This window comes from Xyrauchen texanus, chromosome 38 (genome assembly GCF_025860055.1).
Source record: "Xyrauchen texanus isolate HMW12.3.18 chromosome 38, RBS_HiC_50CHRs, whole genome shotgun sequence".
NCBI lineage: Eukaryota > Metazoa > Chordata > Actinopteri > Cypriniformes > Catostomidae > Xyrauchen > Xyrauchen texanus.
In genome coordinates this window covers 32,676,746-32,703,035 of record NC_068313.1, presented here as the reverse complement: position 1 = coordinate 32,703,035, position 26,290 = coordinate 32,676,746, and the positions used below count along the sequence as shown (strand labels likewise).

The following is a 26,290-nucleotide window of genomic DNA, read 5'->3' as shown; positions in this document are numbered from 1 at the left end:
TACTGGACATTTTAGCAAGCTTGGCCGTTTGTCTTTGCATAAGAGTTGCAGACAGTTCACTGTGTCCACAGTGCGCATACAGTAAGACCTGCATAGCAGTTTTCTGTTCTGAACACGGTGGAAAAGTCACCTGCAGGGCACATTCTGCAAAGTCTCGGTTTAATTGAAATATATTAAGTTAAATACAGTTTTTGCCGTAGTTATAAATGTATTTACATTCAATGATTACATAGCATGCACTTTTGATCTGCCTCAGGGTTTTCAGTCATTAGTAGTTGGAAAGTGAGCTTTTCAATTTTAGCATTAGTAGTAACAAGGTTCTGAGAGTGGAAAAGCAAAAGAAGGATTCTTATACAGTAAAACAACTTTTAATTTAGGTATTTTATGCACATACATGACAAATTAATATTTATGGTAGTTCATCATTTAAAAACTATAATGAAACTTAATTTTAGTAGCCATTAATTCATTTCCATTTTCTTTTCTTTAAGGTAATACAATAGTTAAATCATGAATCATAAAGAGCATGTTGTAAGTTTGTGCTTTGAGCAAACTTCATAGTGTATAGTTCATCAATACTGTGAAAGCCAAAGCTAATTTCTATTGTTGCTGTCCTGTTACCATTGCAACCACCTTCTCAGCATCAGCACCCATTTCATCAATATTATTGTTGAGAGCCTACAGCATGACAGTGAAAGACCGGCTTACAGACCTAGCGTGTCTCGGCATGGCCAGCTCCACAAGTCTGGTGGTTGTGCTACTAGTTTCCTTCTCAGCTTCTGCAAGCCATCTTTTAACTTCATTTTGCTTATCTCCATAGATAGAGCACAGGTCCTCAGAGCCTTCAGTTTGGCTGCATCAAGACACATCTGCCGTGCCAGTCGCTGCAGAGATTCGTCATCCAGGCAAAGTAAATGGGATCAAAATCCCGTCAAAAGTATTGCGGTCACGGATCCAAAAATAATACATGTAAATAATAATAATATAAAAGTGGAGATGAAAAAAAAAAATCTAAAATAAATAAAAAGCGCAGATCATAATAATTAGCAAAGATCAAAAAATAACAAGCATGGATCAAAAATATTTAAAATATGCTACAAAAACACCATAAACAAAAAAGCAAAGTCTTCAGAACTGCAAACAAAATCATATTTTCCTTGGTTATATTACTGTTTTTGTGCTCTCTGACAATTCTTCTCATATTTTCATTTGTTTGTACGCTTACGCTGTATTTTTCTTTACATTTGTTTCCAAGTTCTGCACTTTGATTTTCCAAAATTTGAGAGTAGAGTTCCATGTAAATCAGGGGGCTTTTTGCGTCCCCATTGGTCCACTAGTTCTTAATCGACAGCTCCTCCTCTAGCTAATCATTCCCTGAGGGGAGGTAATGTCACTCCGACAGCTGCTGCTCAATCGCGCTATGGTAGATGAAGATGCATAACTGTCAGTTGGCAAATCCTGGACAATCACATCTAATTGAATACAACTGTATTATTTGTGATTGATAGATACGCTGCTTGTGTCTGTTTTGAGTATTTTCTGCAAGCTCTAGGAAACAATGTGTTGTCTGAGTAGGCCATTATCGTAGTCCGTTAACTCATGCATCGAGTCCGCTGAATTAAGTTAGCATAGGTTTAGTTTAGGCATTTTTTAAGACTTACTTGTTTGTAGGTTATTGGCTGCATCATGATTTTGAAAAGTGCGATCAGACACTTTTCTAAATGTTGTATATGTATAAGTGCTAGTTAAAGCTATTTAAAAAAAAAATGGGATGGATTATCATGAGAGTTCAGAAACTTTTTAAGTTACACAAAAATGTAAGCAATTGCTGAAACTTAACACTTCCTTAAATATACATCTGAGATCTTACAAGCCTTGTGAAAACGTGCATGATGCAACAGGAAACGTTCAAAAGGTAATGTACAAATAATGCAACACTAAATCAGTAAGTATGCAACCTTTCATATCATGTTGCAATGTATCACCAACAATTGATACTTGTACAATGAAAAAAGATAAACGGACCTTTCTGTTGAAGACACTTTCTACTGTTTTAAAAATAGATGCAAATAAACACTTACATTTCCACATTTTCTCACCTTAAATATCTGAACTAAGGTCATTTAAAAACATTGTCTTGCAAATTGAAATAATGCACAAAGTCTTGAATGGGTACATCCTCTTGCCGCTCTAGTCTCCTTTTCAGGATTCAACAAAAAGTACATTGGAATAAATCTCCTCTCCCTTCTGTTTCTGGTCTTCTGTTTCTCCATTTGACATTTCAGTCTGATCATCTTCACATCTCTTTCCATTTCCTCGTCTGTCCCGGTTGATCTCAGTATATTCCATATCCGTTGGTTCCCTCTCTTCCTCCTCAGCTAGTTTCTTCTGTGGAAGGGAGTAGTCATTATTAGCATAGGTGACCTCTTCTACTTCAGCCACAGCTGTTTCTTCCTCCTCTGCTACACCTTTGCAGCTTAATCTGAGTTCCCTGAATCTAACTGGCCATGAAGAGGTGTGTGTTCATTGGCTCCAGTCTGACCTACATCTGTCTGCACTGTCTGATACATACAGAGCACATCCTTAATCTTTTACATAACATTAATGTGCTATACAACGAAAATGATAGCATACCTTAAATGGCAGCACAAGGGGTGTTTTTCAATTGATACATAAAACATTCATTAATTAGCAGGCCAAAACGTAATCTGCAGGCTTGTTCTAGACATTTTCCATGTTTAAAGCGATAGTTCACCCAAAAATGAAAATTCGGTCATCATGTTGTTCCAAACCCAACTGACTTTCTTTCTACCCTCTAAAAATTGCAGTTGCAAATTTCATTGATCCTAGTAATTTGATCTATCTTATTAGTCATATCTTGTACCTACCTCCAAATTAACTCCAGTGTCGGGGTTTGCAGTCAGCCCTTTATGTTTTTTTACTCTGGACAAGATATTCAGGGGATGATATAAATCAAAGAAAACAGCGTTAAATATTAAAAAACGGTATCGGTTATAAGGAGAACAAAGAGTTAAAGATATGTAAACATATAAACAACAAGTAGACAATACCTGTGGCAAGACACCCAACAACACAGTGTTACTGAGAAGATGACAGCTGAACATGCCATTCCTGCCAAAAATGTGAGTATCTTTGAGAGGCCCAATTTCTTTAGAAAAGTTTCAGTACCTTGAACCACAGAGCTGGTATTTCCATCTAAAAGAGAAGATAGTGAAAATGAATCCATTGTTCTGAAATCAGGGTGACCATGATTGGCTAAGTAAGGCTTGTTTCTGGATACATTTCTTTATGAAGAAAACCGTGACCGCTCCAAGCTTAACCTTAACCATAAACTACCCCTAAAATCAAAATGATAGGCTGGTAAGAATGTTCCATAACCAACCAGAGCAAGCCCTAACCGTGACCCTAAACCAACAAGATTACACATGAAGTCGGCATGTTGTTTCCAAGAGTTCCAGTAAAATGTAAAATGGTATATCCTGCTCACTCACGCGTCACTTCATATTTTCATGATAAAACCAAGTAATTAAAGATACACCGTTAAAGTATGTGACAATTATGCTTTATTTAACATGGTGAAACAAGGTGAAACCATGTGTCAGATGTGAAGTGGGAGGAGAATGTATGCGTGCTTCCGCATAGTATGCTCCTGTGCTTTCTTAGTAAGCTTCCTCCGTCCTCTGCCCTCTCCTCCTTATGGTGCATTAAGAGAATTTATACATCAGATCCAGTGATGAAACCAGGAAGTTATCACGTTCTCATTATCAGTGACAACCACGATTCAAATGTTGCATTTTTCCCTCTAACATTACAGTTTTACTTCACTGATGGTTTAGGTTTGGCATTTGGGATGGGTTGCCAGGTACAGTTTATAAGATATGCATTCCTCTTCACTGTATCACAGCCTGTACAGCTGTAATACAGTGGCCAATAGGGGCAGTGTTGCACATTTCAGATAGCACTGACCGATCTTGGCTAAAGAAAAGGCAGACTACTGTTTCCCATTTCACTGTGAGATCAGTCTGCCATAATCACCCCCAAAATCTGATTATATTGTTAATAGGAATGTTGTTTTAGGACCAACAAGGAAAATAATGAATTATAATGATCCAGACATATGTCCAAATTCATCTACAAAAACTCGAGATAATTATGGTTAGATTTGTCTGTTGTATTTCGCTCATTACGTTTGACTTATGTTATTGCGAAATGCACACCTTAAAGGTAGAAATCTTAATTTACTATGTAAGTGTAACAGTATAACAGCTCACGTTTAGTTTCTCTGGTGTCCTTCAGCAGCTTTTCAGCTCTCTTAGTCAAATTTTCACCAACAGTACTGTAGATCTCTGGGCCTATTTGACTGATTGTCCTGTTTATTTTCGATTCATTTGTAAAATCTAGGACATGATGAATATCTGATTTTAGAATTGGTCCTAGGGAGCAGATTATGTGAGTAACACACTCTGCTTCACTAACACATTACTTTAGACATCTGTAAGTCACACAGGCTCTGTTGCAAAACCTAATGAGCTGCCTACTTAGGCAGCATTTTAAAACTTGCTCCAAACACAAAAGCTGGTTCCAATTGATATGCTACATGAGTACGCTTTTTCCTAAGATACACATACTTTTGGCCAAATTTGATCCATCTTACATTGCGACAAGCTCAGTGAAATGATGGTGGACAAAGTGAGAGAACTTTTAAATATATTTGATTTGTTTATGCGGTTGCATTGCACTTAGGATGCTGCCTTAGAAGGCAGCTGCTTATGTAGGGAGTAGACAGCAAGGCAGCACACTAGGTCTTGGAACAGAGCCATCATGAACTGAACCAGATCTTTGAAGTGTCTGTGTGTAATATTGCTACAAACAATATTGCACATTTATGGACACATCTTAATTCATAACTCTGATGTCACAAGACTATGACATTAAATTATCAACAAAACAGTTTGTGGTTTCATCAAAACTCTACACAAGGGCGAAGGATGGATGTTGCAGAACAATAGCCTCAGTCACCATTCACTTTTGTTGCATCTTTTTTATATTTTTCCATACAATTAAAGTAAATGCTGACTGCAAGAGACTAACATTCTGCCTAACATCTTCCTTTGTGTAATATGGAAGAAAGTAAGTCATACATGTCCGTAACGACATGAGGGTAAGTAAATGGTTAATAAATGAACTGAGTTATAAAAGTAAACTTACACATCACTTCTAGGGTTCTATGGGTACTGATGTCTATGTGTCCGTAGGTCACGTAACATTCAACAGTGGCATTATGCAGTTTGGAGGATGGGGTTAAGGCCAAAGTTGAGAGGTAATGGCTTTTAAAAGTGGTCAGTGTGATGTTATCTTTCAGTTTGATTGCAGGTTCCCCTTTTATCCTGGCCCACCATGTGATATCAGGGGGAGATTCAAGGCAGGGAAAAGGAGCTGAACAGTTCAAACCAGCCGGCTCTCCTTGTCTGAGAGGGGGAATATCCATTATGGGCTTTTCTGCAATGGGACGTACAATCAGATAGTGGACTGTCATTGCCACCGAGGAGCTAGAGGATCACTGTAGTTTTAATATCTGTAGATTTGTACATCTTGTAATAATATATACAGTTTTTTATTATTTCTTTGAGGAATCAGCATATTAAATCATTCTTGTTGGCTCTGTTATTTTTAATGCTGAGATGCAAAGCAAAGCATTCAGTGCTCATATCGCGTGGCTAGCATGCATTAAATAGTCTTTCAGATACCATAAACTCTTCAGAATGGGCATTCTGAAGATTATCTGGTACAATTTTAGCATCACACTAACAATAGAAAAACAGAGATGGTAAAAAAACAGTACAATTTAAAATTTGACAGACATAAGCGTTACCTTGAATGGCAACTTTAAACCTCGTAGGATATGTGATTTTCTGTCCATTACTCCCTTCCACTCTGAAAGCATATTCACCTTCATCTGTGACATTTATATCTTTCATAATGATGCTGCAATTGTTTTTGTGAGGATCAGTTTCAAGCATCTCAATCTGTCCTGCTTCACTCTGTTTGTATCTTCTACTGTTTTTATTGAAGTTGAAAATTTCCTTATTACATCCATTTTTATTACATGCATACAACAGGATCTTCTGAACAGGTTTTGCTTGGTCTGGATAAGTGAAGTTACATGAAATGAGAGCACATAATCCTGGAACTGCAGTAATCTCCTGTGGATTGAAAGTGATGTGCCACTTGTTGTTTTGGCCTTGAATAAAACAAGAATAAAAGAAACAAGACCTCAAAGCTTTACCATGAACATGTGCATAGCTAATTGTGGCTTGATAAGCCTGATTAGGGGCCGGGTGTGCAGCATCACGACCCGCCCCTGCCTTCCTCCCTGCCACACTATTGTATTAATTAGTACAGTCTATGGTGGGCACAACTAAAATAAGTCATATTATCTAGCTTCACCAAATACTTAATGTCTTAATTTTGAACAGTGTATTGTATTGTAATGTATAGGTTTATCATTTCAAACTTAACAAACTTCTTTTAGTGAAACGTTTTGTTTGGGAAGTGCGTTTGTGCTAACATTCTTAAAAATAAAATCATGGCACTATTTTAAATATTTTGTTATATAATGTAATAACATTCATACATTTTAAAGTGCCTATCAAGTGTCTAAATACTTTTTGGAAACACAACATTTTCTTTTTGATATGTCTAATGTACAGTTAATGCAGAAATGCATTGTTGATGAAAAACATTATTGAAAAGAACATTACTATATAAAATGACATACCTGCGCTCATATTTAACATCATCAATAATAGAAATACGCAGCTTGAGATGAAATCCATTTGAAATGTGTTTTCCACCAATCTGCACAAAAAAGTACATTACTTGAGCGTTTCTAAGCAAACACATTCTAGGATTCCATCAAATGGATAGCATTAATAAAAGAGACCATCTCACCCTTTTCTCAAGTCGAACCCTTCACTCACTCTACTCCTGGAAGCTTTAATTATAAGAACTAGAGATGAAGACTTATGAAAGTTCAGGCTTCCTCTATTGTGTCACTTCCTCACTGAAGTGACTTCACAAAATGAGTTTGCACAAATGGGGTGGGGGTGGAGGGGAGCATAGGGTGGGTGGCTAGGGGCTTGTTGTGAATGACAAACATAATGATGAATATAAATACAAAGGAGGGGATGGAGTCGCGTGATGCTATGCGAGGGCCGGATGTGTGAACAGTGAGCTCCACACGCTAGTTTTTCATTCTTTTGTGTCATAAACCGGTGAGATTCGAAACACCCTGTTCCATAACTGTTCTGTGAGGTCAATATGTCAAAGAATTCAAAATCCTCGGGCTCTGGAGACATTAAAAGACACTTAGGTGCTCAAACTGACACCCCTGACAGGTCGCAGACCAGGGACTCGGTTTGGACGTGTGGCGGGAAAGATTCAGCGTCAACTATCCAGCATGTTGGCAATGCTGGCAAAGGTCGTAGCAGACTTGGAGGATCTTGCTGTAATACGTCGATCGATTACTTCCATGGAGACTAAATTACAGAGTTGGTTACAAGATTGGGGGATGTCAAGAAACAGAAAGATTATCTGGAGTCATCGGAGAGGGAATTAGCTGCTAATCCGCTAGCGACCAAGGCAGATTTGCAGTGCATTTGGGAAAAACTGGCCAAGATATGGTGAAATTCCAGAGTTCACAGAGTTCCGGCTCAGAGATCCACTGAGGGTGACAGGCCCGATCAATTCTGGCCAAATTTCTGAGTGGAAGATCTCGTGTTATGCGAGGCCAAGAGTAAAGGAAGGCTTTCTTGGAAGAACCAAAGCATTTTCTTGTTCCCAGAATTTGCAAGTGAGATCGATTCAAGGAATGCTAGAAACTCTTACATCAAGGTCGCTTTTGCACTGATGCTCCCGACCAAATTGAGAATAGATAGTAAGGATGGCCGCAAAATAAGTACATGCCCACAACAAGCAATGTCTTTCATAAAATCAATGGACGGAAGTCATGGTGTGTTTCTCACATTGCAGCCAAGTGAGATTGACTCACTGAACATTCACTTGACCGTCCGAGGAAGATTTTTGTCTCTTTTTGTGCTGGTTCCGCATAGCGGCTGGGGTCTGTTTTGTGGAATAACACACCTTCAAGAAACTTTTGCATTGGGGAACCCCATAATGAAGGAAGGTTATTTCTTTTCTTAAGCGTATGAAATGTGATATAGTGTTTTTTCAAGAAGTGCATCTTTCCCTGCAGGAAGCTGAAAAATTTGGGAAGATATGGGGTGGACATTTTTACTTGTGCTGGCTCATGTAAGAGCAGGGGAGTCATTACATTAATTAAACATCTACAATTCAAATGTCTCAAAAAGTGTAAAGATAAATTAGGAAGAGTCATTATTGTTTTAGCCGAAATTCAGGGGCAAAGGTTGATTTTGGCTAATATTTATGCACCTAACGCTGATGATAAGGGCTTTTTATAGATCTTGAAGGGATGTTGGAATTGGAGCCCATTACCCAATAAATCCTGGAAAGCAGACGCTGATCGGCCTCACCTGCGATCAACCTACTGGAGAGGATTTAAACGCCAGAGGAAGAGGAAGACAGTGACCGACGACTCCAGAGAATGTCACTAATCCTCTTCTCTGTCTCTTTTAAATTCAAGGCTCCAGCGACGAGTGAGCGCCAATCGCAGTGCAGACTCTGGGAAAAGCTTCACTACACACAAAACTCATGGACACAGACATCACAGCACCCTCACTCCGCCCCTGCACCGAAGACACCTCACACTATTAAGTGTTAAACCTCTCTATTGCTACAATCACAATAAAACACCCCCTTATGAGACCGTGCACTTGTGAATTGTCTGTCTGTGCCTCATTCATCCTGCCACAGTGGTGGAGAATGCTGGCTAAAATGAAGAACATACAGACCAGACTTCATAACGTAGTCACATAGTCTCTGGTTATGTGAGATTGTCAAACTCGACTGATCAAAGTATGAGTTGACACTAGCCATCAAAGGATTTAAATACAGACATGCACACGCTCAGAAAGAGATTGGCTCCACTGCTTGTTAAGTATTGGTTGAATTCATTTGTGAGTGCTATAAATGAAAGGAAGGTTAATCCCTCAAGGTCAAGTGCAGAGAGACATGTGGAGAGAAAATGTGACAGTCAACAAAGCAGAACATCTGTTATCTGGTTTTTAATGCCTCTGCTTCAGCCATGTTGCTTAGAGGAGAGGACAGGATTGGGGACTATATACAATACCATGCTAAAGCTTTAGTGAACAATAAAGTGGAAGTTACAAAATGTTTGCAGCATATTGAAATCTTACTTATTCGTGCATGTAAATACATTGGTGACACTTTACAATCAGATTCCATTTGTTAACATTAGTAAATGCAATAGGTATCATGAACTTACAATGGCGAATGTATTTTCTTTTATTATTTTACAGCATTTACTCATCTTTGTTAATGTTTTTTTATTGTTCGTGGTTAATTCATGTTAGTTCATTAGTTTCTCACACTACCGTTTAACAAATATAGTATCACATAAGGCCAGTTTCACACTGTGTACTTAAGCAGTATATAAGTGTCACTGCTGCATAACTGCAACAGGTCCTCAGAGAATTTGTATAATTTATATAAGTAGACATGAGTTCATACTGAAATCTCTGGCCTCTGCATATATCAGCATAGTTTGGGACTTTGTTGAGATCTTTTATGAAACTCTCAAGGAGACACATGAGATTACATGAGAGTCTTTTCTAAGGAAAAATATATGAGAAGCAGGAGACTCCATATGCTCGCCATTTAATCTCACTGTTGTCTCGGAGAAAGAATTGACAAATTTATGAGCTCTCATTTTTTTGTTGTTTTTTCTATGGAAATGCTGCAACCTGTTACTATGAGCTCTGAAATAGATATGCGCTGCTTACGCTTACAGTATGAAACAGGCCTAAGTGTCTTGAATTCTAAGGCATGATCAACACATTATATTTCTATCTCAGATAGCTTTCCCCATTATGAGCAGACTCATGAAGAAGACCATAATGAAAAACATCCACATGAAGAATCGGTCCAGAACCTTGGCCACTTTTTTCCACTCCCCAGTTCTTCTTGCTGTAGCTCTCTGGTCACGGTAACAGTTTGCAACATACTCGATATTCCTCAAAAGAAGCTGCTGCTCACATATGCACTGAGGTTTATGCCTAGCATCATGGTCCTCTCCTCTTCCTGTAGCCTTACCGGCCTCCGCTACCCCATCGGCGCCATCCATGCTAATGAACACGCCCTCCTTCCACACGCCATATTGGCATGTGGGGCGATTTCCTAGTGAGTACGCTGGGCTCATGATCTGAGACGTGCCTTCTTTGTCCTCAAGAAGCTTTGGAGAGACGCCATCTTGACTTCTCTCAAATTTGAACACTAAGTCGTCTTTCCCGGCTTGGCCATTCATGTTGCAGTTGGAGTCGGGTGGCTTTTGGGAGTGAGGATCGTTTTTTTCTGGTTGTACGGTCATGCAGTTCTCACCAACTTCATAGACAAAGCAAATCCTGGCAAGATACTCCAGGATGAATTTTTTGGCCCAGTTCGGGACGGGTCGGGCCTCTGGGCCACAGTGATGTATATTCATTATAAATATGGTGAGGGCAGTGGATGCAGTTATCATAGTCATTGTCGCTATGTAGTATTTTCCTTGAGAAAGTAAAAGAGAAGGTTCAGAAGATTTATTGTAAATATGTGTAGTGAATGTGTAGATAAAAATTAAATGTAGAAACTCATGTATTTGAAAAGTCTGTAATAGTTGGTCACCACCACATTGTTTCCAGATACATTTAAAATAAATGTTGTCACATTTCATAACTTTTGATTATTACATATCTATTGATAAATATTAATGGTTGGCTCCACTTTGAAGACTTTTAAAGATAAGTTAGAACATTTTGTGTTCTTCCACAACTGTACATTATAGTTCAAATGTAATGACATTTTCATTTATAATTGTAATTTCCAATCATGCTGTAATTTTGCCAATTATGAAAAAAGTGAGAAAATTGTATTTAATTGTGCAAATTTGGGATACATAAAATGTTAGCTGTGAAATTAGTCTGTTTATTTTGTGTGTATGATGTTTATGGGTAACCTAATTCACAAATAAAACATATATTATGAATTCCTAAAAAGTAGGATACATCTACAGCGGTGGTGATTTCTTTAAGACAACAGGGGAAGCATGTCTTCCCTTAACATTTCCCTTAATTGCACAATGACTGTTATCAAATTGCACATAAACTCTCCATGTTACAGAAATTGTCCCAGTTCAATATTTAAGGTAACAACAGTGCGCAACAGCATACAACACTTTCACAACGTTCGTTCAGGTGATGTTATCTGCATGATAATCAGTGTTAGGTAAGTTACTTTAAAAAAGTTAATAATTTCTAATTACTAGTTACATCTTCTACAGTGTAATTAGATTACTTTACTAATTACTCTGTCTGATTGTATAAAAAATAATTGCATTACTTATTACTAAAACTCTTTTCAACCTCGACCAGATTTAAAAACACAAGGATAGACATGAAACTGTTCTTTTAATTCTTTCAAATAAATCATATAAAATCAAGTAAATTATTCATGAACTGGCCAAAGAATTTAAGGGGGCAGTGTGAAATTAGAAAACGTATATTTTAACATTAGTTAATTAATTTAGATTTTAAATTCACTATTGTTTTATATAGAATTGTTCTATAGTCTATAAAGTATTTAACACAATTACATCAGAAGAAACTGTAATTAAATCAAGAGCAATCACTTACTTTACTTTTCTAATGGAAAAGTAATTTAATTACAGTTATCAATTACTTAGTAATGCATTACACCCAACACTGATGATTATGTCCCTCGGAGTTTGCGTACGCACATCCCGTAGAGCCCCACTGAAGCCGCGCTTCAACAGGATTCGGCAGAGGCGTGTCCCATTGAATTCAGTGGAGCAAAAGATCAATGTTCATTGGACATTTTGAGTCTTACCCAGATGCCATGCATCATGAGCTTCATGAGTGCTATTTGCATAAGGGAAATGATCTGATTGTTGATTGGACAGTGGGCTTTCAATCAATCTATTTTTATCCTGCCTAGAAGCCCGGCCTCTCTCTATGATGACTGGTCGAGCTCTCAGACAATAGCAGGTTGAACCACGTAACAAATGGCCAATCATTGAAACGGTGATGAACGTGAGTGACAGCATTTCGATTTAATACACAATCACTGCTATGCAGTTCATTTATCACAATTTCTTTAGTGATTCAAATTACAATTCTGCATGCTTCAATTCTGTTAATTAGCTCAACTGAATGAAGTGTAATTATTATTTAAAAGGTATTCTCTATTCAACTCTGGCACACAACTGTGGCTTTTTCCCAATACGTAACCATATATATATTTTAACAAGCAGATGTAACTCACCTATAAGAGGTACATTCTCAGAAGGAGGCATAATCTCAGCTACCAGCAGCTGAAAGACGGTGAGGGCCAACATTACAGTAACACCCAGTGACACCTTCTCCCCAGAGTCTGCTGGCAGATAGAAGCCCAGCGGAGACAGGAATGAGATCATCACACAAGGAATGAGCAAGTTGAACACGTAAAATGAAGCCCTTCTCTTCAGTTTCAGAGTGTACGTCACATCTGGATATGGATCTGCACAGCAGCCGTACAGAATGACGTTTCTCTTGGCTGGCATTCCCAGCACCTCCCATTCCACATTATCAACCAAGTCAGCAAGATCTGCACTGTCCATTGCATTCTGAATGTTCAGTTGGTTCCCGTTGTAGGTCCAGGACCCGTAGGTCAGACGACATTGTTGGGCGTCAAAGGGAAAAAAGGAGACATCCACCTTGCAGGAGCTTTTGGTGATGGCTGGAGCATCCCACATGATCTGGCCATCGTGGCGAATGACCACATTGGTGTCCATAGTGCTAGTGAAGTGGTCATCAGCACTGAAAGAAAAAGAATATGTCACCAGAGTAGTGGTCGACCGAAATGGGATGGTTAATATCCAATGTACATATACTTCTTCTTTCTTTTTGTGGGGGGGCAAATTGGTCAAGAATGGATTCTGAAGGCACAAGATCAGCTCATTTGTTTCTGTGTTTTATGTTTTCTTTTCTAACACATTACTGTAACTCAAGTCCCTAAAGGAATAGTTTGCCCAAATTTCTGAAACTACATGATCGCTTTGTGCAAACAGACTGAAATAAGTTGCTATTCACAGACAATCTTCAACAAAACTGTGGCCTCATTCACACTAATCCGTTTTCATTTAAAAACACTTTTTTCATTTTTTAACGTCACCATCTTCCAAAGTGTGTGGTAATGGAGAGAACTTTCTTTCTAGAGCGGATGACAGGAGAAAAAGTAGCTAAATGGATGCGCTTTTAAATGAAAACCTGTTAGTATGGACATTGTGGTTTCGGTCTAATCTCACAAAGCTATTGTATGACTTCAGAAGACATGGAATATAATGAAAAGTATCATTTATAGTCATAAAAAACAGAAACATGCATTTCTCTGAACACTCAATGACAAGTAGCTTTATTTGGTGTTCAGCTTGTGCCTCCATATGGCGTAAGTGGGAAGAGCGAAAGTGAGAAATACAAACCCGATACCAATCCGACCTACTTGTTATATAGGACTATATCTGGTCTCCATACATAACTACTAGGTATACGGATGGTATCAAGTCCGTCATAGTCATCTTTATTCCAGGTGAGATACGTGTCAATCCACACCTGCCGTATCCATAGATACGCAGTCAGAATCTGGTTACGCTCGTCCTGAAACAGAAGGGGACACGGTCCCAGCAAGCATTAGAATTTAATAACTGAATGGAATTCTAGCCTACTACTGATTGAATACTATGTTATATAAACTGCATGCTGCCCACTATTTTATTATTATTATTGTGTATTTTTTACAGTAGGTATTATTCCATGATACATGTTTCAAACATTAGTATGCTACAAGGTTATTACATGACTTCATGCATGCAGTGCATGTTTAATTCAGTGAGTGGAGTTCATCTTGGAAAATAAAAAGAATAATTTTTGCATTTTTGTGTACAAATTTTGCAAATTTGTATCAAATAGTTTTCCACCCAGTAAGCTTGTCATATGCTGCAAAATTTGGCAAATTTAGTACTGTAGGTAATCTGGATATTCTATAGATAAATAATATGAGCAAACTGTGCTCAGTATACTGTAACTATTATATACTGCAGCAATTGTAACAGAAGTCTGCTAGTATGCTATTCCGAACATAAACAAAGTCAATCTAATACCACATCAACTTCCCTAAATTTTTTGTTTGGTCAATTTAATTGGAAGATTCTTATCTAAAGGGCAGGGGTCCTAAATCCTAGAATATGTTCACTCTGCCTCAACTAATTACATGGACTACTAATCTATTAAAACAGATCATATATACCAGATATTCAGTAAACAAACTATTTAAAATAATGTAAAACACACTTTGGCATTGTGATCTCAGATCACCTTAATATTTATGGCACAGTATTCATAATGCTAGCTTATTTAGATGCATTTTCCTGCTGGTCTGTTTTGCTGGTTTATGAGTGGTTTCAGACACTTGTCAGCAGGACAGACTGGGGAGACCAGCTTAAACCAGCTAAGACAAGCAAACCACCTTATCTGGTTTATGCTGTTTTTATTATCAACAGGGTTGTTAGCAACTTAGCGAATTCAAAACGTCAATATTTTGAGCTCATTTCCTGTCAGGGAGTAGTTATGTGTATTATAAGGTAGATTACCATGTCAATGATCTGTGAGAGGGTGATCTGTAGTGTGACATTAAGGATGTCTTCTGTGTCCTCCACTGGTCTCAATGCACTGGTGTAGTTGCTGAATAAATCACTGAGCAGTCTCTGGGCATATATCCCATTGGCTCCTCGGCAGACTGGAACATAGACAGTGAGAAATATACGTTCCATTTACATCTGGTATGAACGTTCATCGCAGGTGAAGTATTATAAATTGGACAGCACTAAACAAACAGGGTCCAACATCCTTGTGATCTGGATACAGAACTCAAACGCACATTTTTGGAAGAATATCTCAGCTCTGATGGTCCTCACAATGCAAGTGAATGGTGACCAGGGCTCAGAAGGTCCAAATAGGACTTATAGGCAGTATAAGAGTAATACATAAAACCTTATTAGTAAATCCATATCTTCTGAACCGAAATAATATATGTGAGTGAGAAACGGATCAATATTTAAGTCCTTTAATTATAAATCTACACATTTGGCCAGCCCCAACCAGTAGGTGGCTGAATATGAATGTAAAAGTGAAAGTTTAAAAGAAAATATATTAAAAAAAGACTTAAATATTGATCTTTTTCTTATCCACACCTATCATATTGCTTCAGAAGATATGGATTTAACCACTGGAGTCTTATTGATGACTTTAAACTGCCTTTACGTCCTTTTTGGGAGTTCTGGTTATCATTCACTTGCATTGTATGGATCAACAGAGCAGAGATATTTTTCTAAAAATCCTAATTTGTGTTCTGCTGAAGAAAGAAAGTCATACACTTCTGTGATAGCATGAGGGTGAGTAAATGATGAGAGAATTTTCATTTTTGAATTCTTTAATCCACATCCGGAGGTAACAAGAAAAGCATGTGTCCACATCACATTTCGAGTGTAAGCGCTTATGCCAACAATTAAAGAATGCACACTAACCTGTCAATAACCCATTTTGCGAAAAGAAGGTTTTAGGAGGTGTTAAGCTAAATGACAGCCTCAGTCGCCATTTACGTTCACTGCATGTTTTTCCATGCTATGTCATAATGCTTCTCCTTTTGTGTTCCACAGAAAAACATAGAAAGTCATACAGGTTTGAAACAACATGTGGGTGAGTAAATGCAGACAACATTTTGATGTTTGGGTGAACTATCGCTTACATTGCTTAAATGTTTGTGGTGAAGTTGTTTGATATGCTTTTGTGCTGTTGGATTAGATGGCTCAGAAACACAATCCATAGATCTGGACACAGATAACAAGCACATGACAGATGGCTCATCGTAAAGGAGTGAGTGAAAGGGATTTCCTGTCAGATTACTAATCTGATGCTATACAACAGAAGAGATAAATCTCCCATTAAAGAGTCGGCAGATATCCTGGATGCTATCAGGCTGGTTGGGTTTTAATTACAAATTTTGGGTGGAATCAATCAACTTTTGAATGGCTTGCTGTTTTAGTAGTCTATGCATATTAAAGTTATATAATAGGAGAATTATTTTAACATTAGAAAAATGGCCTTTGACTTTAAGCAGGTCATTGCATTTACATTTCATAGTTTCCCTTCTGGTAATATGCCAGCTGAAATATTAATGACTCATGCATTTTTCCCCCAATATAATGCTTTTTGGAATAAAAATGTCCGTTCACCTAAAAACACCAATTCTGACTAGTAATTAGGATTACCAACATGTATTTTGGTCAAAAGGAACCTGCAAAAGCACTCAAAATGCTCAAGCGTCCCGTATTCATGTGGCAAACACTTGGCAACCCTACTAGCAATAGCAAGTAAATATTTACATTTATGCATTTGGCAGACGCTTTTAGCCAAAGCGACTTACAGTGCACTTATTACAGGGACAATCCCCCCCGAGCAACCTGGAGTTAAGTGCCTTGCTCAAGGACACAATGGTGGTGGCTGTGGGGATCGAACCAGAGACCTTCTGATTAACAGTTATGTGCTTTAGACCGCTACACCACCACCACTCTATATGTTCATATGGTCAAAATATGTTCAGTTTTGACTTCATGTTGACTTTTAAGAATACACTTTTTCTTTTTTGCATAGTCACTAATGGTTTTCTTATCTAATGGTGTTTCTTGCAATCTGGATCTGGGCTTTGCCAGATGTTCATCACTGCTTTGCTGTTTCAGTAAAAGCATTAAAGAAAAGTCACAGGATTATCATGCTGGAACAAAGACAGACCCCAGATGACAAACCTTAAAAAAAAACGAAAAACTAGATCAGGCAAAAACAGCTTTGAATCACTACATTAATATCAAATAATGTATTTTTCAATCAGCAGTGCATCCTGCACACCATTTTCACACTCTATTTTTCTGATCAAACATTGGACATATAGATCTGTTCTATATACAGTATAAATTTGCTTAAACATTCAAGAAGGCCTACTGTTTTACTGGCTTTCAAACACACTTACAAGTGACCAAAGCAAATAACAACAGCACACTGGAAGCCTGTATTAAGCCTATATTTAGAAAAGAAAGCATGCGTTACCTGGTGAAATCCAGCAGAGGAGAAACAGGGCAAAATATTGCGCGTTCATGGCAGTTATTTCGTAAATCACTTCATTGAAGAACAGGGTTGGTTAACGGGTGAATAGATGTGCAATTCATTCCAAATCCAGTCCTCTCCATCAGAGAACAGCTGCTACAGATGCTGTAAGAAAGTCAAGCAAACACAGAGACACTGAACTGTTTAATCCCCAAAACAGTGCACATGTGTAATCCATTACATGCATTACAGTGTTAGACATCATATTACTGGTGAACGACAAAACAGTGCTATGCCCTGCAAAAACATTTAGTCAAAATGAAATGAAATCTGGTCTATTTAGTGAAAGACAGATTGACTCAACAATGTGCAGGTTCAGAGAAAACAGAGTGACAATTTATAATCTACATTTGGTTGGACAATCAAAAACCTTTGAAGCCATTTCTCTTAGTTTCAGTGACGGCTTAGTTACTGCGTTTTGATTTTGTAGTGCAGAAATGTCTGTCCAGTCTTTGTTTGTCTTTGCCACTTACTTCATGAATTCATAATGCATAACCTGTTATGTATGTCCTTTGAAACATTCTTTTCAATTCTTCTGGTGATCAGAGAGGCGCTCACTTTTATTTTATTTTTTATTTTTACATTTTTATTATATTATTATTATATTAATTTTTTATTCATTTTAACATCTTTAGTAAAAAAATTAATTACATTTTATTTTGAAAACAAATTCATATTTAATTCTATTAATTTCTTACAGTAATAGAAATATATATTTTGAGTTTATTCTGAGGTGCTTTCAAACTATGTCCACAGGGTGGCAGTATTTGCACATATGCAGCTTAAGACTGCAGAATTACCCCCAAAAAACTGAGGTTTACCCAATAATCATGTGGAAATGATGTGAGAAAAAAGAATGTACCTTATGCATGATACTAGATACATACATACAAGAAATGTAAAGAATCACAATATGCTATCTAATATTTATCATTCAAATAATTTAATTTCAGGAGATCTTTGATTTTTTTAATTTAAATTAAATTACCCTAATTTAATTATCAATTATTGTGGTGGTGTAGCGGTCTAAAGCACATAACTGTTAATCAGAAGGTTGCTGGTTCGATCCCCACAGCCCCCACCATTGTGTCCTTGAGCAAGGCACTTAACTCCAGGTTGCTCTGGGGGGATTGTCCCTGTAATAAGTGCACTGTAAGTTGCTTTGGATAAAAGCCAAATGCATAAATGTAAATGTAAATGTTAATTATTAACTATATCTAGTAGACTAATGATCAATCTCCACTCATCTCAAACTGGTTAAAAAAAAAAGAAGTGAAACACATCAAATACATTTCAGTTTTTGTAATCTGAGCGAAATATGCAAACTAAAACACTATTAGAGAAATCCCATTCATGTAGCAAAAAACGGCCAGGGTTGGCAGGGTTACTTTTGAAATGTATTACACTACAGATTACAGAATACATGCTATAAAATGTAATTTGTAACGTATTTCATTAGATTACTCAAGGTCAGTAACATATTCTAAATACTTTGGATTACTTCTTCAGCACTGGTTGATTTTTTCACTTGTTTTTACTATAATAACTCTTCCAGTACAGTAAGACAAAATACATATGTTAAAAACACATTCTCTGAAAAACCTAAATATCTCATGCATTGCTGTTTCTAAAACAAGATCAATCTAATTTATCTTGTTTTAAGGATTTTTACAGGAAAACAATACAAAAATTATTATCAAGAATAAGATTTATGACCTAATATTAAAAGTCTTACTAGAAAAAATAAATTATGATCCAATGTGAAGTTTCTTTATATAAAATATGATCGTGTCTGGTAACATGTGCATGTAAAATGGCTAGAAATAGCATTTTAGCTTAGCGTAAAGCTGACAATTTACACAAGGTTTATTTCTATTTCTTGTGCTCCAAACTTACTTCAAACGTACTTCTCTGTCTGCTTGTATGAATGTAACACATCATAAGAAAGTGTTTCACCGCTGTTCAAATGCACTTTGGATCGCATCATTTATATGTATAAATGTTTTCCATCTGAAAGGAATAATATTAAACAAAACAAATGACAATAAAATACAAAGTAATTTCTTTAGTAGTCTAATTCTTAATACCAATGATTTAAATGTTAATTGTAGTGGAATACAGTTACTTATATGTTGTATTTTTAATACGTATTCGCGTTACATGTATTTTGTTACTTAGTATTTTGTATTTAATTAAACACAATGAAGTCCAACGCAGCTCCAAATTTGCTTGCTAAGGGACATAACATGGATTTCACTGTCAAATTTGGCTTGCAGTATTTGTATTTGTAGTAAGTGAATGAAGAGCAGTATTTGGATGACCGCAGCAGTCTCATGTGAGTCTAGGACATTTTTCTTTCAAAACATTTTACTTGCAAATGCACTCTGAGAGATATGGGACCAAATCTACTGCTCACTTATAGAATAATATGTTGCCAACAGCGGGGCATATTGTCACCCTGTATGAGGGAAGTTGTTACAGTTAGAACCTGCCATTAAATGGCCTTTTATAGACTTTTTCAGCAAAATGTAAAAATGTAAATAATAGTAATGAAACAAAGCAATTATTGAAACACATTTTTTTAAAGGAAGTATTCAAAATATCAAATGAATGTTTTGGCCAACTGAAAGTGCAATTAGGAAATTATATTAAATTACATATAAAAAACAAAACACATATACAACATGACAACTTAAAACATTTCAAATGTGACAACTTGCCCTAACCTGACTTTCTCTAATACACACATTCTATTCTATTCTATTCTATTCTATTCTATTCTATTCTATTCTATTCTATTCTAGTCTATTCTATTCTATTCTATTCTAGTCTATTCTATTCTATTCTATTCTATTCTATTCTATTCTATTTTCACAGTTTCAGCCATACCAAGAAGTAAAACTGCTTGCTGAAAATGGCAACAGAAATAGCTCAGGATTCTTTTGTGCTAAAATCAGCACAAAAGAATGAAAATGGAAAGAACGAAAATTGCCTCATAAGCAGCCACAAAATCATCACAGAAACCTGCAGAGAAAATAAAAAACTGAACCCGAAACTCATGAGTATCATGTTTTGTAATTGTGAGGTAAGTGCGTAAAGCACAGATTTGCATGAAAGGTTCCTTCTTTTTTATTAATGTGAGCAGGAAAGTACACAGTCAGCATTTCACACAGAAAATATTCAATACTATGAAAGTCTTGGCCTATGTGAAAGTGACCGTTTGAATTGGCTCAGATAAACAAAATGCGTAGAAATGGCACAGACTAAATGCCCTTGTTTTGTTCAGCATTACATGACATCATTGTAAGTTTGTATACTCTTAATGTTGTTAACTTGCCACTGTAATACAGGACGGACAGACAGAGAGACAGACAGAAAGAGGGATGGACGGATAGACAGAAAAGACAGAAAGAGCAGTGGCGGAGCTAGGGGTGGCTGTGGCCACCATGGACCGAAGCCTGGCCACCCCACTCGCGAGTTGCTGTTTTAGTCATTCTTTTGGTACTTTTTTGGCACAATTTATTTCTTTAATCATCTCTGTACAAATGTACAAACTTAACATGTGCGCACACCAAGGTCACCCACCTCTCTGTCCCAGGTGTCATTGTATCCATTGTAAACCCACCCCCACAGTCCAATGATATAAAAATGCTACCCGAACATTTCTGTGCCACCACAGACTGATCGCTTGCCCCTGCCTGGCTACCCCTTTGAAAAACTCCTGGCTCCGCCCCTGAGTGATGGATGTACAAATAGACAGACAGATAGATAACCACAAATAATAAATAGCTTGACAGTGATTATATAGAAAAAGTTGCTTAAGGATTCTTCAATATATCTCCTTTTGTGTTGAATAAATATTGACAGAATTTTCATTTTTGGGCAAACTCTTCCTTTCCTTCCCCAAGAACAAAATCCAACAAAGTAAAGTAAAAGTTTGTTTTCTTTTATTACAATGGACAACATAACCTACAATAAACTTGATTAAAAAAAATATAGGCCTACAACATTTGCAGGTTTCAGTACATTTAAAGTAGCACACATGTTTTCTTGGATGCTGGTGGAGCGGGGTTGATAAAAGCACGAACTGCTTCTGTAAACACTTCCTTCACCCCGTCCTGACTGAGAGCTGAGCACTCCAGGTATTTAGTGGCCTGAATCTGTCGTGCCAACGCCACACCTTGTTGCTGGGTGAGAGGAGAGAGGCTCTTCTCCTTTAGCTTCTTCAGAACCTCCGGATCATCTCTCAGATCCTTTTTAGTCCCCACCAGCAGGATGGGTACTTTAGGGCAATGTTCTGTCACCTCAGGGTGCCACTTTAGCTTGACATTCTCGTAGGAGGTGGGGCTTGTCACACAGAAGCAGATGACAAAGACGTTGGTCTGCGGGTAGGAAAGGGTCCGCAGACGGTCGTACTCCTCCTGTCCTGCTGTGTCCCACAAGTTCAAGCTGATGAGTTTAGAGTCTACAGTCAACTGTGCGCTGTAGTTGTCAAAAACAGTGGGAACGTATTCTTTAGGAAAGGCATTGGTGGTGAAGGAAATCAGGAGGCAGGTCTTCCCCACTGCACCATCTCCGACCACAACACACTTAATGTTTCGCATAGTCATCCTTTCTTCAGCCTTAAATATCTAAAAAGAACAAAAAGGCATTAACACTCTGACATTCATAACAAAAACTGTAAGTCAAAAACAGTTAATTAAAGACCTCTTGAAATGGCCCGTCAAGCCACAAAACTACAATTTTGATTTCAGTGATGAAGTAACGGCAATACTAATAAAAAAAAACGAAATGAAACATTCAAGAAGACCATCATAGTTGCGTAAACTATATATATATATATATAGCACACATGTTTTATACTATATATATATATATATCCAAGAAACAGGGAAATACAAATAAGAACATACAGTATGTAAAATAGGGGTAATAATTCCAACTTTTTTTTTAATAATAAAAAATAATAATTGTGAAAACAATTAGCTCACATGACACCTTAATTGATGAATTCCTGGGAGGTAGGATAAAATGACGACTTCTGTAAGTTATTATTACTTAGAAATAATACATTAAACTATAGGCAAATAAGCTTATTCTCAGGAGAGAAATAATAAAGACATAATATAAATATAAAAAGACAGATGGAACTCATTCGACTATCAAATGGCACATTTTAAAATGGATGTCATTGTGCCTTTATGACATCACCGCATTCTCCTTTCAAATTTTCAAACAAGAAGCACAGCAGAGATTAAATCTGGTGTCATAATGAAAGCACGTAATGAGCTTGAAGTAGAGCATAAGGTATAAATAAAGCCTCTGAAATCTAAAATGATAAATTAAGAGAGAGGTTAGGGAGAGGTATAACTCACCGTGCATAATCCAAAAGAGAGTCCAGGCAATTCTTAATTCTTAGTAGTCTGAATTAAACTCTTCCTAAGTACAGTTGCACTGGGGACTGTAGGAGGAAGTGAGCACAGCCTAGTGCTCTGTGAGGAAGTCAGTGACACAAAAAGCCAAAGACCTTGTGGGGAAGTTCAAAAATGATCTAGGCCATAAAGCAAAGCAATGGTGTGTCAAAAAGAAATACTTTTCACGCATGTCACTGCAGTCATAACATTTCACCATTAAAAACATCTTGCACAGTCCCCTCAGTGCATCCCCAATTACAGTAAAAAAAAAGAAAAATTAATGTATAAAATACTGCAATACTCTATTTCACTCTAAATTTACATTTTAATATTTTTTTACAGTAATGCAAATCTATTGAAAATCACCATTGAGAATAATATGAGTTGAAGAATTTCATTAAAACATTTTCTTTGCGCAATTGTCCGGAAAATAATGTCACAATGGAAAATAACCCTTTAATGGTCCTGAAAACAGACTTCATTTTTTTATGGAAAATACATTGTATTATTTTTTTGTTTCAATTTTAGGATGAAATGTATCCTAGATTCACTAGTTTCAGAGCCTACATGGATGTGAAATGTGTGAATTTCAAAACAAACCTGAAGGGGGTGCAACAGCTTCTCTGCAGGATGACTTGTTATTACCTTTACATATTTGAAAAATGTAATTTGTAAAAATTCAACAGTAAAATGCCAAAAGCTGTATGTTGTAATAAAATATATATATCATTTTTAAAACAATCTGGAATGTTAAATGATAGGCTACAGTTAATGAAACATTAACAGAAACTAAATTAGAAGATTTTTGTTGACTAAAATAAAAATAAAAACTGAAAAAAAAAAAAATAATAATAATTTAACTAAACTAAAATACTTAATTACTTATCCAAAATTAAATAGAAATGACCACAAATTAATTAAAGTTTTTGATACACACCGTTTATTATATCATTCAAATATATTCAGCCAAAAATGAAAATTCTCTCATCATTTATTCCAGATGTGTATGACTTTCTTTCTTTCTTTTTCTCTCAATGTCTTTGCCAGTATGGTTTCCTTCGCTGACCGACGTAAACCTGGAGATTATGAGAGCTCACCGCATTGGACCCCCCAACAACACTGGCAGGTCTCGAACAGTCATCATGAAGATGCTGTGTTTTACCGGCCGTGATCGAATTCTCAGGGCAGCTACAAAATTTCCACTCAATTCTACAAGAAAGACATCAGATTTACCACGGATTACAGTACCGTCACCATCTTCATGGAAGTCACCAGCAAATCACAGAAAATGGGCTATCAGACCTTTTTGATCTACCTGGCACAACTTAAACTGACTCAAGGTTTGACACAACACACCTATAAGTCTTTCTGAGGACTTTCTGAGTGGCTTCAGTGGGTCACACAGGAGAGTGAAGAAGGGCAAAGCGACACAGCTCATATAACAGTATTCCAGATGCCTTAACAGAGATTTCCGGGTCAGTTGTTATATGGAAGCATAATGTTAACATAGACTGACATGTATGACGGTAAACGGCTATTTGGCAAACTATTGTTGAATTTATTATTAATTTGAATAATTATGGGTAGGGCAAAAGTGGTTCTATGGTGTCTGCCAAATTTCTCAGGGCCACGTTGACGAAGAATCCTTTATTTTGGTCACATATTATACACACAGTTTTTGTTGTTGTTGCATATATACAGGGAAATGTATTAGTTTTCACATATCCCAGCTAATCTGGGGTCAAAGTGCAGGGTCAGCCATGATACGGCGCCCCTGGAGCAAATAGGCAGTTAAGGGTCTTGCTCAAGGGCCCAACAGTGGCGTCTTGGTGGTGCTGGGGCTTGAACCCCTGACCTTCTGGTCAGTAATCCTGAGCCTCAACCACTGAGTTCCAATGTTTTCTTATTTTTGTGGGAAGTTGGGTGTCCTTCTGTAGCATTTCTCCTTCTGTAGCATTATATGCTGTTTGAAGGTTCAGTTCATTGTGTTATGCTTTTTCGATGGTATGGACCCGTGTTGGTCAATAATTTTGGATAAAAAATGGCAACAGTAATATATAATTAGCTGGAATGTGAATGGATTGAATGGTCTCATTAAGCATGTTGCCTGTCTTGACCTGGCACTTATTCAAGAGTCACTTTTTAGGAAACCAGATGTCCCGAGGTTCTCATACAAATATTATTAAATGGCTGCATCAACTTCATTAGACAGTAAATCTCAGGGTTCACTTGTCATGTTGAAACGAAGACTTTCTTTTAACATCTTGGAAAGGTATAGCTGTGAGGATGATAGAGTGTCATACATAAAAGCATATGCATCGGGTCGGAATTTTGCTTTTCTTTCAATTTACGCTCCATCTCAGTTTCAACAAAAATGTGTTCCTGCTTTAACGACAACTTAATTATGAATCCAGGATTGTTTCCTTATAATCGGTGCTGACATGTATGCTGTAGTTGATGCATCCCTTGACCATTCCTGTTTGAAAAACTATCCATCACAGTCCTTATTTACTACTGCTCTGTGTAAATTTATGTCAAATTTTAGCTTAATTGATGTATATTGCACTCTTCATACTACTATGAGACAGTACATATTCTATTCCTTCAGACATAAAAGTTATTCTAGACTGGATTATGTTCTCATTCCTTCTGATCCATATTCAGAAATACAGTGTTGTAATAAGGCCATGTCCTCTATTTGATCACAGTGTAGTCTCAGCTAAACTCTCTCTTGTTTCTGCTGTTACACTGTTACAAAATAAAGACTTTAGTCTAACGAGAAATTAAGGTGGTTTATAGAGGTGAATGTCAGTTCGGTGGATCATCCTCGTTTTCTCTGGGATGCTATAAAGTGTTGCATATGGGATTGCAGCTCATCTAAATAAATAAAACCAGATTAAGAGAAATATGTACTCTCGAGACAAAATTAAACAGACTAGAGGGACTTCATCAGAATTCATACTTTGTGAGTTTCCAACAAGAACTAATGGTGGAGTATGCCATTTTAATACAATAGCTTCTGAAGGAGCACTGAAGGGAGGGGTGATATTATACTCAAATATCAACATTCTCAAGAACAGCTCACTCCGCCTTTAATACTGACATGCGCAGAACTCAATTCCTCGTTACGGCATAGAGCTTAGTTGTTGATGCACAAAACTAGGAGAACTTATTATTTCAACAGGGCTAAACCAAGTCCTCTCCTAGCTCTTAGTTTGAAGAATAATGAAAACTATTAAAATATTATGGAAATGTAAACTCCCGATGGCTTGATAAGTGAACCCAAGGGCATTAATATCTTTAATGAGTCGGCATGTAATAGCTTTCTTCAGGATCTCTCAGAGAGACCATATCTCTCTGATGAGAAGGCAGCATCTCTGAATGCTCTAATTTCACTAGAGGAATTAAAGGTAGCTCTTATTGCCATGAAGAAGTGGAAGTCACTGGGATGGG

General features: G+C 37.1%; 3 protein-coding genes across 4 annotated transcripts; all 3 read right to left on the bottom strand.

The window, feature by feature from the left end:
• Positions 1-379: 379 nt before the first annotated feature.
• LOC127631844 (sialic acid-binding Ig-like lectin 14) lies at positions 380-6,997 on the bottom strand. 2 transcript variants are annotated; one of them, XM_052110217.1, is made up of 8 exons: positions 6,973-6,997; positions 6,800-6,879; positions 5,894-6,262; positions 5,230-5,520; positions 4,293-4,418; positions 3,072-3,216; positions 2,889-2,943; positions 380-2,388 (listed from the first exon to the last, which is right to left on the bottom strand). In XM_052110217.1, exons 2-8 carry the CDS (start codon positions 6,855-6,857, stop codon positions 2,203-2,205), a joined length of 1,230 nt encoding a protein of 409 aa, XP_051966177.1. In that variant the 5' UTR covers positions 6,858-6,879; positions 6,973-6,997; the 3' UTR covers positions 380-2,202. The 2 variants fall into 2 exon arrangements, with proteins under 2 accessions (XP_051966177.1, XP_051966179.1); XM_052110219.1 differs by lacking the exon at positions 4,293-4,418.
• Positions 6,998-10,030: 3,033 nt separating this feature from the next.
• Positions 10,031-17,484, bottom strand: chrna10a (cholinergic receptor, nicotinic, alpha 10a). The gene is made up of 6 exons (XM_052110216.1): positions 17,367-17,484; positions 14,858-15,003; positions 13,711-13,865; positions 12,496-13,028; positions 10,498-10,722; positions 10,031-10,263 (listed from the first exon to the last, which is right to left on the bottom strand). Exons 1-6 carry the CDS (start codon positions 17,413-17,415, stop codon positions 10,031-10,033), a joined length of 1,341 nt encoding a protein of 446 aa, XP_051966176.1. The 5' UTR covers positions 17,416-17,484.
• Positions 17,485-21,103: 3,619 nt separating this feature from the next.
• rhoga (ras homolog family member Ga) lies at positions 21,104-22,930 on the bottom strand. The gene is made up of 2 exons (XM_052110228.1): positions 22,799-22,930; positions 21,104-22,054 (listed from the first exon to the last, which is right to left on the bottom strand). The coding sequence occupies exon 2, from the start codon at positions 22,031-22,033 to the stop codon at positions 21,452-21,454; it is 582 nt and encodes a 193-aa protein (XP_051966188.1). The 5' UTR covers positions 22,034-22,054; positions 22,799-22,930; the 3' UTR covers positions 21,104-21,451.
• Positions 22,931-26,290: the final 3,360 nt, after the last annotated feature.